This window comes from Eptatretus burgeri, chromosome 5, assembly GCF_056783735.1.
Source record: "Eptatretus burgeri isolate ZD-2024b chromosome 5, Ebu_testis_v1, whole genome shotgun sequence".
Taxonomy (NCBI): Eukaryota; Metazoa; Chordata; class Myxini; order Myxiniformes; family Myxinidae; genus Eptatretus; species Eptatretus burgeri.
The window spans coordinates 27,913,761-27,930,629 of record NC_140965.1 but is presented as its reverse complement, the minus strand read 5'-3'; the positions used below and the strand labels follow the sequence as shown (position 1 = coordinate 27,930,629).

Below are 16,869 nucleotides of genomic sequence, written 5' to 3'. Positions count from 1 at the left end.
AGCCGACACAACAACAATGTGTAACGTGTATCGTGGACAGCCCATATCCCTTGTGTTGGCTTAATGTTTATGGTGGTGGGCTTGGGATCCTTGGGTCCTGAGTTCAAATCCTGCTTGGCTGTTGAATTAATACCAGGTGGGGTTGAATCAGCCTGTCATCCTTCTGAGGTCGATAAAATGAGTGCCAGCTTGCTGGAGTCCTGTGTTGGAGTGGCGACCCATCCAGGATTGTGCCCGATAGCCAAGGAGACTGCCAAGGCAGCACCAACGCTCTGTACAGAATATGGTCCCAATGGATGGACAGCCCATGCAGGGGCTGATCAGAGAATCTCACCAAACCATCCGATCGGTAGTAGTGATGGGTTGTGTGTACAAAGGGCAGGGACTTGATCGACTTGAGCTGATGACTTGCGTTTACTAGGAATTCCTCATTTGTGGGACACCGTCTCAAGCCCCAGTCCCCATCATAGATGGGGCTCAGCGGTTTACTCGAGTCTGTCAGCGAAGGGCAAGGAACGTGCTGGCCCGTCAAGTGCAGTGCGCGTGTGGCTCCGGACATCGAAGGGCATCACAGACCTGTTATTGCTCCATCTCGCACGGCTTTCAGCTGCCCATCCCTCGAAGAAATTAGTCTGATGGCCACACCAGGGTCATGGAAGTAGTTAGCATGTCGGAGTCTCACTCGTTATCAGAATCAACCAGACGGATCACTCCACAAACTAAGAACAGCCTGCACCATCACCCCCAGAATTGTAAAAGAGCTCTCAGTCTGTCAATCCTTCTCTTCGATCAATCCATTATTACTTGAATGCCACTTATCACACACATTTCCTTTTGAGCTGATCTCATCTGGCTTCAATTCCCACTCTACTATCGCTGTCCGATTGGTGGTTTGCAGGCAGGGTGTTGCATCACGAAATGCGCCGTTCCTTGGATGCACATTGAGCCAGGTGTTCCATCTGCGAGTAGTTGATGAATGTTAAAGACCCCACTGTGTCTTTTGATGAAGAGTAAGTGAGTTGCAACTGGCACAAATTCCAAGTTCCTGCCCGAACCTACAGAAGGTGCTGCATCTGCGGTACAATCGTTACCCACAGAAATGATGCCACATGCGGGTTGAACTCTGAGTTCCATCCACCTATATTCAATTGGCTTGTTCTTGTCACCTACCCAACTCATCCACCAAGTTTTGTCAAAATACGTCCACAACTTTTTGAGATATTGTGCAATTTATAGTTTTTTGCCGCTTCTCTCAATGATGAAGAATCACTTTTAAAAATTCAAAAACTCAGATCCCGATCTGGATCTTCACGAAAATTTGATCAATTCGTCCTTGGAACACACCCAACCTACCCACCAAGTTTCGTCCGAATCAGTCCATAACCTTTTGAGATATAGTTTTTGCCTCTTACAATCAGTGGTGGGTGAAGAATTATTTGAAATATTCCAGTATCTGGATGTGGGTCCGGATCTTCACTGTAATTGAATCATTTCATCCTTCTCACACACCCGACCTCTTCACAAAGTTTTGTTCGAATCTGTCCACAGCTCTTTGAGATATTGTACGACATATTGTGATGGATATCACCTCTGGATAACTCTAAAATGGTCGACGAGTCTTCAAAGACCACAAACGCCGTCCATGCCGCTCATCTCTGGCCGGCTCCCCACACCCAGTGTCGCATTGTCGTTACTGGTGAGATGTTCGTCACACATAGAGTATCGTGCCGGGAGCTACGTAACGGATGTTAATTGGCCGAGTGAAACAACATTCCACGCCACTTCCTACGATGTACAAGCCAATCTAAATCTGAGCAATCAACCACTCAGTTGCCTTATGCCGCAATCGAAAAAGACAGGATAAGTCAGGACACAAGTTATTTCTAAAATGTATTCCAAAACACGTATTTACAAAGGAGGCAATTTGCAAGAGTCTATTTACAGAGCACGTATACATTCCCACTTATCCCCAAAGAGAACATTTGTGCCATTGGATGCTTTGTGCAGACACTTATCACTGTAGCACTGACATTGGCACCAATCATGCATCAGACATGGAAGGGGCAAATGCGCAAGAGCAAGATGGAGATGGAGATTACAGATGGAGCTAGAGATAGAGATAAAGAAGAAGATGGGGATGAGTTGAGCTGCTGCACACCTTGTGCTAACTCGGTTGAGCTCGCGCCACCCGATAGTTCTCACACAAATGTTCCACTGGTCCAGTCCCCCCATGCTCCAACCCCCACGCTTGCCCGTTGATGTAGTGTTCATGGCACAAACTCAGCATGGGTTTTGGTAGGACCGCCTGGCATCGACATAGCCAGATAACTTGAATGCAGCGAATGGTACGCAAGGCGAAGGTATGCAAGAGCAGAAGGTGAACGGTGCAAGAGGAAATTAAAGTGAAAGGTGTGAGAGAACGAAAGTGAAAAGGCGCAAGTGAACAGAAGCGAAAGGGCAGATGAAGTCGGACGGACAAGAGGCCAGACTGCTCAGACTCTCATTTTGACTCTGTCTCGACTCAAGCAGACTGCACAGCTGACTTAGCAGACCTGTGTGCTCCTCCGCTTTTATCCCTGGATTACCTTCTTCCCTCACGCCCCTCCACTCTTCTCTGCTCGTGACTGGTGCATTCGCCATCCCAATGCCAGTAGCAATTTTGGACTGGCTCTTCACGGATTGGGGTGTGGGACACTGCCAGGATATATTTCAGCATGCTGTCACCCTTAATGATGATCGATGTGCCATAATTTTGCAGACTTCTTGAGAGGAAATGCATGAAGCTGGTTCGAGCCAGTTTGGGGAGATTTGTTCCGGGTTTTTTGAAGAGAGGGCAAAACGTTGTGTGTTGACATTTTAGCAGAGAAAATGTGTACAAAAGGTGCGAGAAAAGGCTGTGAGGTGAAAAAAATGGCTGTAGATGAGAGTGTAAAAATCGGAACATAACGTATTTGATACCAATCTAAACACTTGCAACGCATATCTGCTTACGTGAACACAGAATACTTAACAAAACAAAGTACTACAACGTAACTAGGGTTATACTTTGAGTGTGTCTGTCTTGCACCTACATAAAAGCTAGAACTGTAAGAACGTCGTTTTCAGTCATATAGTATCTCTCAATGGTGAAGAATCGCGGAAAAACAATTCCAGTATTCGGATCCAGATACGTATCTTCACCAAAATCGAATCAATTTGTCCTTGTCGCACTTCCATTCTGTCCACCAAATTTCGTCCGAATCCGTCCATAACTTTTTGAGAAATCCTGCTCACAGACAAACAGACACGGATGAAAACATAACCTTCGTCCGCCTTCATTGGAGTCGATAATGATTCGTTAAAACTTCCTGATTACCTCAATTCTGCTTTCCAGACACCTGCCTCATAAAATATTTATTTTTCTGTTGATCTCCGACCTTGAAGTACCCACGAAAACAATCGATTAAACTCACACCTTCGATTTCGATTTTTCAAACATATCTAAAATATTTCCATTTTACTTTTTGACTTTTAGAAAAACCCTTTGATTGCTTTTTTAAAATTCTGCTGATCTGGCATTTTAATTATCCATGACCTTATCTTCAAATACCAATGCATTAAATTATTACTATTACTATTCCAGTACATTCTCTTTTCCAGGTCACTTGCAGTGTGACCACTCCTCATTTTCATTAATGCCAAGGTGAGCCAATGAAAGAAGCCAAGAATTCACAAGGTTTCGGAAAAGCGATGATAATAATAGAAAAACTATACGCCAAGAAAACCTATAGAAAACCAAGACGCCAAGGTGAACAACGAATAGCCAAGATCTTGTGAAAAAAATGCCAAGGAGTGGTCACACTGGTCACTTGTGAACTCAGATGTTGGCAACACTGAAGTTTAAGCAGCATTTATTAATTTTTATTCTTGCTTTGTTTCTTCGTCCTGACCAACAATGATGCACATCACATTGTTGATAGTGAATGTTGTTGTGTTTTTTTTTGTTTTTAGCAGCGTCTCGCGTAGCGAATGCTGCTTTTAGAGAGCTTGGTGTTCTTCTTCTTCTTCTTCTTCTTCTTCTTCTTCTTCTTCTTCTTCTTCTTCTTCGGACAAAACCTTTATATTAGGACTCGGCTCTTTTATATACACGGTCCGGATCTCCTTAAATACTAAACACATGTACACATCCTCGCATTGACGGTGCCTTTTGAGAGCGTCTATCATGAACTTTTAAATATATTCGGACATTTGCTTTAAAGTTTCGAAAAGTTCACGTTACTATTTAAAGATTATTCCATTCATCGTATTGTAATTTCGTAAATACACGATATTTCGTAAATACGTAAATACACCATGACGGGTCTCGCTATTGGCTTAATCAAGGCACGTGACGAAATATCGGAAGTTGTTGTTGTTGTTGTTTTTTTATTTTTTTTAGCCTACAAAACCTTTAGGACGCTGCTCTTGGACACATTTGTCCTTGTTTTAAATCATCTTGAAGAAAAGTTATTCAAACACGAGATGTTTGTCAAAACCTGCAGGCCCGACTCCACCGAGTTCACCTTTCGCTTGGCTTGGAGTTGTTGCCGAAAGTGTTCTGAGGAATCTCCAGGAATCTGCCCTCCCCACAGGGTTATTCCTACCATCGTGTATGTCACAGCCATGACAGTCAATGGTAGCACATAAAGCAAGATGGCAATAACGAATTGGTAACTGTGGGAAGGAAGGAAACATGAAGGGGAAAAAAAAATATATTAAATGTGTTATTATTAATTTGAGAGTCAGATTTTAACATGAAACCATTCAATGATAACAGTATAAACGGGGTGTCAGGTTTGCGTCGTTTGGCAGTGAAAGCCCATTTTCTAGTTGTTAACTTCAGGTTTTATTGATTGTTTTATTCCTCTTTGCAAGTATCGGTGATAGATGTACATTCCATGATGATCTTCAAATTATTAACTGGTGTGAAATAGGATACTTGTTTAACGGTCCCAATTATTTCCACTTTCTTGTGGGGTCAGCTGACGAACCTTTTTGGGTCGAATGTTTAACAAACCGACATGGCCAGGCCTGATGTTCGACTGAAGGTGGAAGAAATTTGTAATGTGGTTTTGGTACCAGCGATAATTTGCCTACTTTTCAGGAAAGACACACTGGGATCTTCAACATCCACCAACGACCGCTGTTGGAGGAAGGGTCCTCTGACTTAACATCTTTTCGATGGACTGCACATACATTCATGCATCGCCCTCTCTGTGAAACACCAGTGTGAGTTTATAAGTGGGTTAGAATTCGAACCCAGGCTAAACGGCTCAAAAGAACGCCAATGAATGACGGCGTATGGGACGTCCAACTTCACGTCCATTTAGAAGACTGTGCACTTTGTGATGCAACACCCTGCACACTTCGTGAAGTGACACCCAAGCACTTCGTTCATATGCAGCACAAGGCTGTGGGGTTGCATCGTTGGCTGAGGGCATGGCTGTGCAGCACAAGGAATGCCATCTGGAATGCCATTTGGGATTCTCAGATGCCATTTGGGCAGGAATTTGTAATGTGTTCATGTTGCCCGGGATAGCTCGCCAACTTTTCGTGGAGGACACCATGGGATCTTTAACGTCCACCGATTAACGCTGGTAGACGGGATGCCCAGTTTAACGTCCGTCCGAGGGACGGCGCACACATTGATGAATCACCTTGCCTGTGAAATACCGGGATGACAGTTTATAGCTGGGTCGGGATTCGAACCCAGGTGAGACAGTTCAAAATGTGCATACTTCCAGACTATACTGCAATCTCTTTATTATTATTATTATCACAATGAGTATTATATCACTCTATTATATCATATATCACCAACAAAAGCCCACAAGAGGGCCTATTGGACCCAATAATATGTGAACCAAAGCCAGAGACAGCACAATCCAGAATTACTGCAATTCCTTCAACATAATATCAAGGAAGATGTGTAATAAATTTGCAAGCCTGATAAAACACACAAAAATGCTCATTCATGCACAGGTACACTCAACAACAAAAACAAAACAAAAACCAAGCGGAGCCCCGATGTTTTACATAAATGAGTTATGACACAACATAACCAGCATTGTGAAATAGGATTAATTGACCTTTTCTTTTCAAGTCAAAACTTTGCAGTTGATGTTAAAGAAAGTAATCACGTCAAGTTATATGCACTATCTGAAAAATCGGTGATTTAACAATATGACAATGCGACAATTTCTCATATGGATACTGTAGAACAGCACAGGACACTACTTGAATGTGCAAGGACACATATTACGAGAATAACATACCGGGCTGTCAGTAAAAACGTTTTCACATTTTAATGCTACTTCTTGAGGTTTAAGTATGAAAAACTCTTAAATACACATAAATATATATATATATATATTTATATGCATACATACATACATACATACATACATACATACATACATACAGTCATGGGTCGTGGAAGAGCTAGTACAACTGAATGGAACAGGACAAAAGGAACAGTGGAGAGGTTTGGGGAGAACACCAACAGTGGAGTTGAAGGACAAGTCAGATAAAGAAGGAAACTCTCAAGAAGGGGGGGGGGCGGGAATTGGAATTTTGAAAGATGAGGACTTTGGGTGGGGTTTTGGAGGGGTTATCAGGTGTAGAAAAGATCATGATTTTGAATTGGAAAAGATCTAAGATGGTGGTGAACAGCTGTTTTAAAGACCTGGAGGGTAGTTGGGGTTGTATTTTTTTTATGTTGCCCTTTGGAATGTATTTGGTAGCTGTGTCTGTGATTAGGTTAAACTGTTGATGTGGATGTCAGCGTGCCGTTGGTGATGTTGTTAGTCTTGAGTTGTTCGAATTATTGTTCAGTGTCATGCTTAAAATTGTCCCATTTTACCTTTTGTAATTGGTGAATATTTACCTCCACCACTGAAGGTGGATGGAGGATATGTTTTCACCCCTGTCTGTCTGTTTTTCTGTTTGCCTGTTTGTTAAATTGCAAAAAAAACATTTTTTGACAAGTAGACATGTTGATCGCTTCTGTTTGTCTCTCTGCTCACCTTTAATCACCAACAGGTTACAATTTTCAACTGATCTTCACCAAATGGTGAGCTTGGTGGTCTGACATAATTTTATTTATTGTTGAGGTCAAAAGGTCATCACAGACCAAAGGTCAACAACTTTTTCAAATTTCTAAAACCCTCAATTTTCATCCGATTGACTTGACATTTTAAGAGCATTTGCATATCAGGTCACTAAATTCAACCACCCATTGTTTTTGAGGTCAACTTTAGCCAAAAAGTCAACCTCGGCTGATATTTCTAAAATTTTCAATTTTCATCCAATTTACTTGAAATTTGAGCAGTATTTTCATATCAGTTCAATGAATACAGCCCCAATTATTTTTGAGGTCAGCATGTGCCAAAAGGTCAACATAGGCCAAATGTCAACAACTCAGGTGCAATTTATAAAATCCTCAATTTTCATCCGATTGACTTGAAATTTGAAGAGGATTTCTACTTGAAGTCACTGGATTCAACCAGCCAATTAATTTTGAGGTCAACATCGGCCAAAAGGTCAAATAGGCCAAAGGTCAACAACTGAGGTGCAACTTCTAAACTCCTCAATTTTAATCCGATTGACTTGAAATTTGAACCGGACTTTTTTTTTCCTACCATGTCGAGGTTCGTGTAAGAGGTAACACAGAGAACATAAAACAAGGCACAAAACAAGAGGGGTGGGAGAGTGAAGCAAAAAATAGTGAGCAACAGAGACAATATATCTGTGCAGGGGAGAGGGATGGGGTGGGGTACACGGAGTAAACAAGATGCTACTTCAGGGACTTTCACGAAGAAAAACAGGGAATTTGAAGGATGTGGGTTTGGGGAGAATTAACGGGGGAAGAAAACATCAAGATTTTGGATGGGGGAAGATATGAGGTGGTGTTAAGAGTCCATACAGGAAGTCACGTGGTTACGGGAGGGATAGGTAAGGGAAAAGATTGTATTTATTTATTGATTTATTTTTAATTTAAGACATGAAACAGAGGGTATAGTTGAGAGGAAATTGAAGAACTAGTGGAGGTTTAGTGGAGAAAATAAATATACCATCAGAGATGGGGAATCTCCCGCCATTGAATGAAAAAGGTCATACATATTCCAGATAATGAGAGAGGTGAATTGTAAACAAGACACCATTTGGTCATCATCTCGAAAAAGTTCCCCAGGGGTGAGGAACGTAGTAACCAAAAATAATTGAAATCAGATAAGCGGTTTTCCATTGATTACAAAAAACATTTTTTTCAAGATGGCCGCCCCAGTCGGCCATCTTGGATCCGGCCCAAAATCAATCGGGTTCTTCCTTTTCAGGTGGTACATGTGTGACCCGAATTTCAAATCGATATGGCGAACAGTTTACGAGTTATCGCACTCACAGCTATAAATGTTGACGCCCGGACGGACGGACAGCCAGACGACCTGGGTCACAACAATATCCCCCTTCCGCCACGCGGCGGGGGATAAAAACTGAAGGTGATAAGGAGAAAATAAAACAACAAAATCGTGAACACAGGCAGGAAGAAGAAGGGTAGGCCTGAAGGAAACCCGATGTGGAAAGATCGATGAACACTCACCAATTATCAGAAGTTTAAACAGAAAGCCAAACTAGAAACACGCAGTGAATATGAAGATAACAAAATAACAGTAAAAATGCGACAAAAACGACCAGAAAACTAATCCTTGAGAAAGTCTGCAGAGGCCCCTGAGAAACTACTACCATTGCTTCAGAAACGGATCCGAAAGTTGATTTACATATCAGGATTTGCATATCAGGTCAATGAATTCAACCACCAATTATTTTTAAAGTCAAAAGGTCAACATAGGCCTGATTTCTAAAATTGAGAGAAAAGGCCAAAAACTATATATGTATGTATGTATATATATTTGTATATATATGTATATATATATATATATATATATATATATATATATATATATATATATATATATATATATATATATATATATATATATATATATATATATATATCATGATATCTCAAAAATTTATGGATGAGTTATGACAAAACTAGGTGGATGAGTTGATTAGCTGAGAAGAACAAGTAGATTCGATTTTGGTTCTGATCCAGCCCATCAGTGGGACAAAAAACGGTAAACTGTTCAGCCTAGTGGAGGTATGCACTCTACCGAGTGTCGTTATACTTTGTTACCTCCGCCACCGAAGGTAAAGGAGGTTATGTTTTCACCCCTCTCTGTCTGTTTGTTACTTGGAGAATTTTTTTTTTCGGTTGGTCTGAAGCATTTGCTACTTGGTGAAATTTTTTTTTGCCAAGTATGTTGGTCTGTAGCATTTGTCTATCTCTCTGTCTGTCTTTTTTTCAGTGATTTTTGTCAGTGATTCTTTCCCATTGAGTCATAGGGCCAAAAATGATATTTAGCACTATCTCAAAAGGTTATGGGTCGATTTACACGAAACTTGCTGGACAGGTTGTGAGTGCCATGAGGAAGAATTGATTCAATTTTGGTGAAGATGCGAATCCAGATCTGGATACGAGAATTATTTAAATTTTAACTGATTCTTCATCATTGAGAGATGGGGTGAAAAACGAGATTGCATAATATCTCAAAAGGTTGTGGACAGGTTGGGGGTGTGAAAAGGACTAATTGATTCGATTTTTATGAAGATATTAATCTGGATCTGGATTCGAGAATTTTTCAAGTGATTTTTCACCATTGAGAAATATGGCCAAAAATGATATATAGCACATGATCTCAAAAAGTTATGGATGGATTCTGCAGAAAATTTGTGGACATGTTGGGTGTCTGAAAAGGACTCATTGATTCAATTTTGGTGAAGATTCGAATCTGGATCCAGATAGGAGAATTTTTACCTCTTGGGGTCTTCCACCCCACGGGGTCGAAGCGCCGCTCACCGCTATATGCCTGCCAATTTTCATTGAATTCTGTTCACGAATAATGGATAAATAGACGTTCAAATGAACTGTACACAAGAAAAGAGAGAGCGAGCAGCGCTTAGACCCCGTGGGTCTTCCACCCCACGGGATGAAAAAAATTAAATGCGCTGGGCGATGCCCAACGCAAAATTACATCGCAAATGATGATATGAAACTGGTCTCACTCTTGTGAGGTGGTCTGGTTTCTTTTTCTGATGCGATGAAAATCTTACCAAATTTCAAAACTCTCTGTCGTCTGTGCTGTCGCTCACCTGGGAGTTGTACGAATGAACTTGCCGAGTTCGACCGAGTGCCGTTCCTCTTCGACAAGTGTCGCTTGATGAGTGATTTTTTTGGATTCGCTATATATGCTAGATATCCCTTATTGTCGGGTTTTCCGTGTGTGTGTGTGTGTGTGTGTGTGTGTGTGTGTGTGTGTGTGTGTGTGTGTGTGTGTGTGTGTGTCTGCAACGCGAGGCTCCACAGCACGAACCAGCGAACCGATTTCGATGAAACTTTGCCAACAGGTGCCATGTGGTCTGGGAATGTGCTCGTTTGAATTCCGTTGCCGAGCAACCACCCGTTGCTGTGCAGCAGCCGAAAAACCGCGTACAGTATTTTCAATACTTGTCCTTCAGTTTTGAATGTAGAGAAGCGAGACTTTGGAATTAAACACTTAGAGATATTTAGAAAATTTTACTCGAGCCGATTTTTGATTGAGGTTTTATTTTTCAAATGGTAGTCCTTCAAAAATCGGGTGTCTATTCACCGTCATTTTTTATGAGGGCTTAGGAAAGTGGGCGGAGCTTAGGGAAAATGGACGTGGTTGATGAAAAGTGGGAGTGGCGTAGGAAAGTGGGCGTGGCTTATGGAAAGTGGGCGTGGCTTATGAAAATATTGTGTGGCTCAGGAGGTGTGGTCAAACGAGAGCGTTGAGAGAAGTTTATCAGGTTTTCCGTGTGTGTGTGTGTGTGTGTGTGTGTGTGTGTGTGTGTGTGTGTGTGTGTGTGTGTCTGCAACGCGAGGCTCCACAGCACAAACCAGCAAACCGATAATTTATTTATTTACCGAAAACTATTCCTACCCACACACCACCTCCAATTATTTATTTACCGAAAACGATTCCATGATCCACACACCACCTTTAATTATTTCTATATTTACCGAAAAAGATTCCCCACCAACACACCACCTTTCATTATTTATTTACCAAAAACGATTCCACGATCCACACACCACCTTTAATTATTTATTTATTTTCCGAAAATGATTCCACCACCCACACACCACCTCCAATTATTTATTTATTTACCATTTCGGATTCTCCTCCTGACACACCACCTCCAATTTATTTATTTACCGTAAACGATTCCCCACCCACACCACCTCCAATTATTTATTTATTTCCCGAAAACGATTCCACGACCCACACACCACCTCCAATTATTTATTTATTTACAGTAAACGATTCCACGACCCACACACCACCTTATTTATTGGATTCGCTATATATGCTAGATATCCCTTATTGTCGGGTTTTCCGTCTGTGTGTGTGTGTGTGTGTGTGTGTGTGTGTGTGTGTGTGTGTGTGTGTGTGTGTGTGTGTGTGTGTGTGTGTGTCTGCAACGCGAGGCTCCACAGCACGAACCAGCGAACCGATTTCGATGAAACTTTGCCAACAGGTGCCATATGGTCTGGGAATGTGCGCATTCGAATTTCATTGCCTCTCAACCAACCGTTGCTGTGCAGCGGCCGAAAAACCGCGTTCAGTATTTTCAATACTTGTCCTTCAGTTTTGAATGTAGAGAAGCGAGACTTCGGAATTAAACACTTCGAGATATTTAGAAAATTTTACTTGAGCCGATTTTTGATTGAGGTTTTATTTTTCAAATGGTAGTCCTTCAAAAATCGGGTGTCGATTTACCGTCATTTTTTATGAGGGGCTTAGGAAGGTGGGCGGAGCTTCGGGAAAGTGGACGTGGTGGATGAAAAGTGGGAGTGGCATAGGAAAGTGGGAGTGGTGTAGGAAAGTGGGAGTGGCATAGGAAAGTGGGTGTGGTGTCGAAAAGTGGGCGTGGTGTAGGAAAGTGGGCGTGGCTTATGGAAAGTGGGCGTGGCTTGTGAAAAATATGGTGTGGCTCAGGAGGTGTGGTCAAACAAGAGCATTGAGAGAAGTTTATCGGGTTTTCCGTGTGTGTGTGTGTGTGTGTGTGTGTGTGTGTGTGTGTGTGTGTGTGTGTGTCTGTGTGTGTGTCTGCAACGTGAGGCTCCACAGCAGAAACCAGCAAACCAATTATTTTTCAAATGGTAGTCCTTCAAAAATAGGGTGCCTATTTACCATCATTTTTTATGAGGAGTGCCAGTTGGCAAAAATAAGCAATAGGAAAAATCTTGCCAGGCAGAGGAACAATTGTATGTGAACCAATACGTCTTGGCAATGAATCTTCGTCGGTGGATCGGTCAGAATGAAAAGCATCGTATCCAGTGCTTCGATCCTAGCGAATCCCTCGTCGCCTACTGGCTTGTCATTTGTTTGTCTGTTTGTGAACAAATTATTTCAAAAAGTTACGGATGAATTTGGACTAAATTTGGTGGAGAGCTTGGGCATGTGACACCGACAAAATAGATTTTGGTGAAGGTCCAGATCTTGATTTAGATCCGTGAATTTTAAAAGTGAATTTTCACCATTGAGAGGGCCAAAAACGACATACAGCAGGTATTAGTTAGGTGACAACAACAAGCCGATTATATCTCAAAAAATTGTGGACGGATTCGGCCCAAACTTGGTGGGAAGGTTGGGTATGTAACAAGGAAGAATTGCTTCGATTTTGGTGAAGACCTGGATCCGGATCCGAGAATTTTTGAAAGTGATTCTTCACCATTGAGTGGTGGGCCAAAAATGACATATAGCACAATATCTCAAAAAGTTGTGAACAGATTTGGACGAAACTTGGTGGATGAGTTGGTAAGATGACAACAACAATCCAATTAAATTTAAGTTCAAGTCTGAATCCAGATGGTGCCGATCAGTGGGATACAAAACGTAAACTAATCAGCCTGGAGAAGGCATGCATGCTACCGAGTGCCCTTATAGTTTGTTTTTGTTTTGCACTGCTCTTGTTCAAGCTGTTCAGACATTATGGTAACTGCTGTTATGATTATTTCTCCAGCAGGTGCTGCCTTTTCAAAATTTGAATTTTTGTTTCATAAAAAAAGCTTTGAGCAAGCTCTGAGCTATTTTATGTTCACCCATGCTATCGCCGGCACCCTGGCCAAATTCCAAATTCTGCTCTGACTTCCTATGTTGGAGTGGCGACCCACTCAAGATCGTTACCCCAGCTATATAAACTTCTTCAGCAGCACCAACGTTCTGTGGAAGGGATGGGGCGGGAGGAGATGTAGATCAATAATTTTCGTTATTGCAGATGTGATATTAAAATGGTCAATTAAACTGAAAAAAATTGATCAAAGCAATTGTAATGGTGGTCGCTTTCTTTAAAAAGAGATTTTGCAGCTTGCAAATCATGAATGGAACGATTCTGGATGAAAGCCAGGCAGCTGAATGGCATGGAGCAATGAGTAAGGGGAATATAATTTTGGCGTTTATTAAGAGTTGCATTATGTACATCAAGTTTGATAATGCCAGCACTCCAGATATGTGTGATCAGGCTGCAGGGAAATAAGCAAAGAGAAAGCAAATATTTATTTCCCCATTTTTTTTCCTCCAACCATGGCAGAATTGTGCTGCACCTGCAATACAAGTCACATGCTGTATGTTAATCCTTTTCTACGTTATTTACATCCAGTGCTGCATATTTTCTCCAGCAGTAGGCAAGTTTCCTGATTTTATTGGGATAGAAGGCATGTTAATTTTTTGACACTAGACAAAAGGATTTATAGGTTATCAAAATGTTGCTGCCCTGACAAATTCGATATAAATGAAATATGACAACTTACACTAACTGGCTGTTACCACTCATGGTGTCAGGCCATTTGATGCTGCAGATTATACGGCCTTGGCCTTGTGTGACATGGGAAAACACACATAGTGGTAATGCAAGGCAGAGTGCCAAGAGCCAGATTCCAGCCACGACTCCACGAGTGTTTTGGGCAGAAAGACGAGGCTTCAGTGGATGCCGAATCGCCATATACCTGTGGGATGGACGCAATGAAAGGAGAGGAGGAAACGGGTTATATTGAAATGGATGGCTTATTGCTGAGGACACTTGACTGGCATCCTCGACATTTTGGGTTGAAATCTGGCTGACGGAATTAGAACGAAGGATTTGTCTTCTAAGCCTTTGTGAACTCGGGAAGTATCACAATAATTGGAATGCCAGTTTCGGTTTAAAAACCCAGATGCCATGTTCAAACTAGTCTGTGGTCTCCATGCAACAGCAGTCGATACTTTATGGTTGATTCTTAAAATGCCCAAGAGAAATTAGAAGGGACACTGAAATGTTGCTTATAAAAAGAGACCACCACCCATATCCCATAAAAAAATTTAAAAATAATTGGTTTGATATGTTTTGTAGATTGAGGCAATGGGTACATGCGGGTAAAAATTATGCAATTTTCATAAAATGTATCATTCAAGGGTGCACATAATTTATGTTATACAGCAATACAACATCACGACCTGCAGGTTTTTCCTCGTTGGGGCAATTTCTGTGACGGATGTGTGCAGAACCTGAATGACTAGACACTGCCTAGAAATAATACTAGACACTGCCTAGAAATAATACTAGACACTGCTAAGACTTGCGTTGATCTGTGTTGACATAATAATAGTCATAATAACAATAACAAGCCAGGAGGCGACATGGGTGGTCGCTATATAATTACATACTAGTCAGACAGTTTTTGACGGATGGGGCTGAAAACTTTTGATAAAGAGGTTGATTATAGTGCGCATAAAAGTCTGGAAGGCGATTTTTGATTTTCAAAATTTTTTTTTTTTTAGGATTTTTCAAAAATTTCAAAGTCCCGTTACGAGGCAGCGGTGGCGTCCATAGCAACGGTGCTCAAAAGCATACAACTCGATCCTGGTATGAACCTACCTGTCAAGTTTCATCAAAATCGGTTGACTCCTCTGGCCTCCAGAGCTGTCCATGACATACAAACAAACAGACAAGCCGGTAGGTGACATGGGGGGTCGCTCCATAATTGCATACTAGTCATACAGTTTTTGACCGATCGGGTTGAAATTTTTGACAAAGAGGTTGATTATAGTGCCCATAAAAGTCTGGAAGGCGATTTTTGATTTTCAAAAAATATATATTTTTAGGTTTTTTCAAAAATTTCAAAGTCCCGTTACGAGGCAGCGGTGGCGTCCATAGCAACGGTGCTCAAAAGCATACAACTAGATCCTGGTATGAACCTATCTGTCAAGTTTCATCAAAATCGGTTGACTCCTCTGGCCTCCAGAGCTGTCCATGACATACAAACAAACAGACAAGCCGGTAGGTGACATGGGGGGTCGCTCCATAATTGCATACTAGTCATACAGTTTTTGACCGATCGGGCTGAAATTTTTGACAAAGAGGTTGATTATAGTGCCCATAAAAGTCTGGAAGGCGATTTTTGATTTTCAAAAAATATATATTTTTAGGTTTTTTCAAAAATTTCAAAGTCCCGTTACGAGGCAGCGGTGGCGTCCATAGCAACGGTGCTCAAAAGCATACAACTAGATCCTGGTATGAACCTATCTGTCAAGTTTCATCAAAATCGGTTGACTCCTCTGGCCTCCAGAGCTGTCCATGACATACAAACAAACAGACAAGCCGGTAGGTGACATGGGGGGTCGCTCCATAATTGCATACTAGTCATACAGTTTTTGACCGATCGGGCTGAAATTTTTGACAAAAAGGTTGATTATAGTGCCCATAAAAGTCTGGAAGGCGATTTTTGATTTAAAAAAAAAAATATATTTTTAGGATTTTTCAAAGTCCCGTTCCTAGGCAGCGGTGGCTGGCGTCCATAGCAACGGTGCTCAAAAGCATACAACTACATCCTGGTATGAACCTACCTGTCAAGTTTCATCAAAATCGGTTGACTCCTCTGGCCTCCAGAGCTGTCCATTTTATACATACAGACAGACGGAAAACCTGAGAATAACGGTAGTCTAGCGACCACCCAACAGACATTCAGACAGACGGAAAACCTGAGACTAAGGGTCATCTAGCGACCACCCAATAATAATAATACGAGTTCCTTTACAAGGAACTTTGGTGTATGAGGTGCATCAAAGCCTGTGCTGGTATTGCCAACTTATGGTTATTTAGCCGCGCTCTATCTTTTTAAAAGCTAAGCTTTTGCAAGGAATCAGCACGTACGATACAATGTACGACGTCCATTTCTAAAGTCTTTGGTATGATTTGGTCTGGGTTTGCAGATTGACTCTCTAATCATTTAATCTATTGTTGTCACACGTAGACCAAACCTGGTATTGGCTTAATGGTTAAGGTGCTTGGCTTAATATCCTCGGGTCTTGAGCTCAAGCCCCTGTTGGGCCGTTGAATTAACACCAGATAGGGTTGACTCGGCCTGTCATCTTTCTGAGGTTGGCAAAATGAGTGCCAGAGTGCTGGTAACTGGGGCATTGCATCAGCAGTATAGCTGTATCCACAGAAAATGATGCAACCAAGCAGTAACAGGCTGAATAAAATAAAATAAAAAACATGTCGACCACAGATCAATAAAAACAATGTATTTATCTCAAACTAAAAGTTGATAATAGTGTGTTTACTAAATTGACAAATGAGGTGTGGCTGACCTTTAAAGCATTGACCTTTTATCAGAGTGATAAAAATGAAGGACTAATGCTTAAAACAAGAGCCATTCTCGTTTCCCGACAATAACCAAACAGCGCGTCCACAGTTTTGTTCCGGTTTAAATTTTTTAATTGCAACCAA

The 16,869-nt window shown here is 41.5% G+C and overlaps 1 protein-coding gene across 1 annotated transcript in view; it reads right to left on the bottom strand.

Annotated features, from left to right (window-relative positions):
* Positions 1-16,869, bottom strand: part of LOC147026129 (neuromedin-K receptor-like) — a 66,394-nt gene that overhangs the window by 19,500 nt on the left and 30,025 nt on the right. Inside the window, exons 2-3 of the mRNA XM_085881245.1 lie at positions 13,913-14,107; positions 4,542-4,692 (exon numbers count right to left, since the gene is read on the bottom strand). Of these exons, the coding sequence (XP_085737371.1) occupies positions 4,542-4,692; positions 13,913-14,107 (346 nt within the window). The remainder of the gene's footprint in view (positions 1-4,541; positions 4,693-13,912; positions 14,108-16,869) is intronic.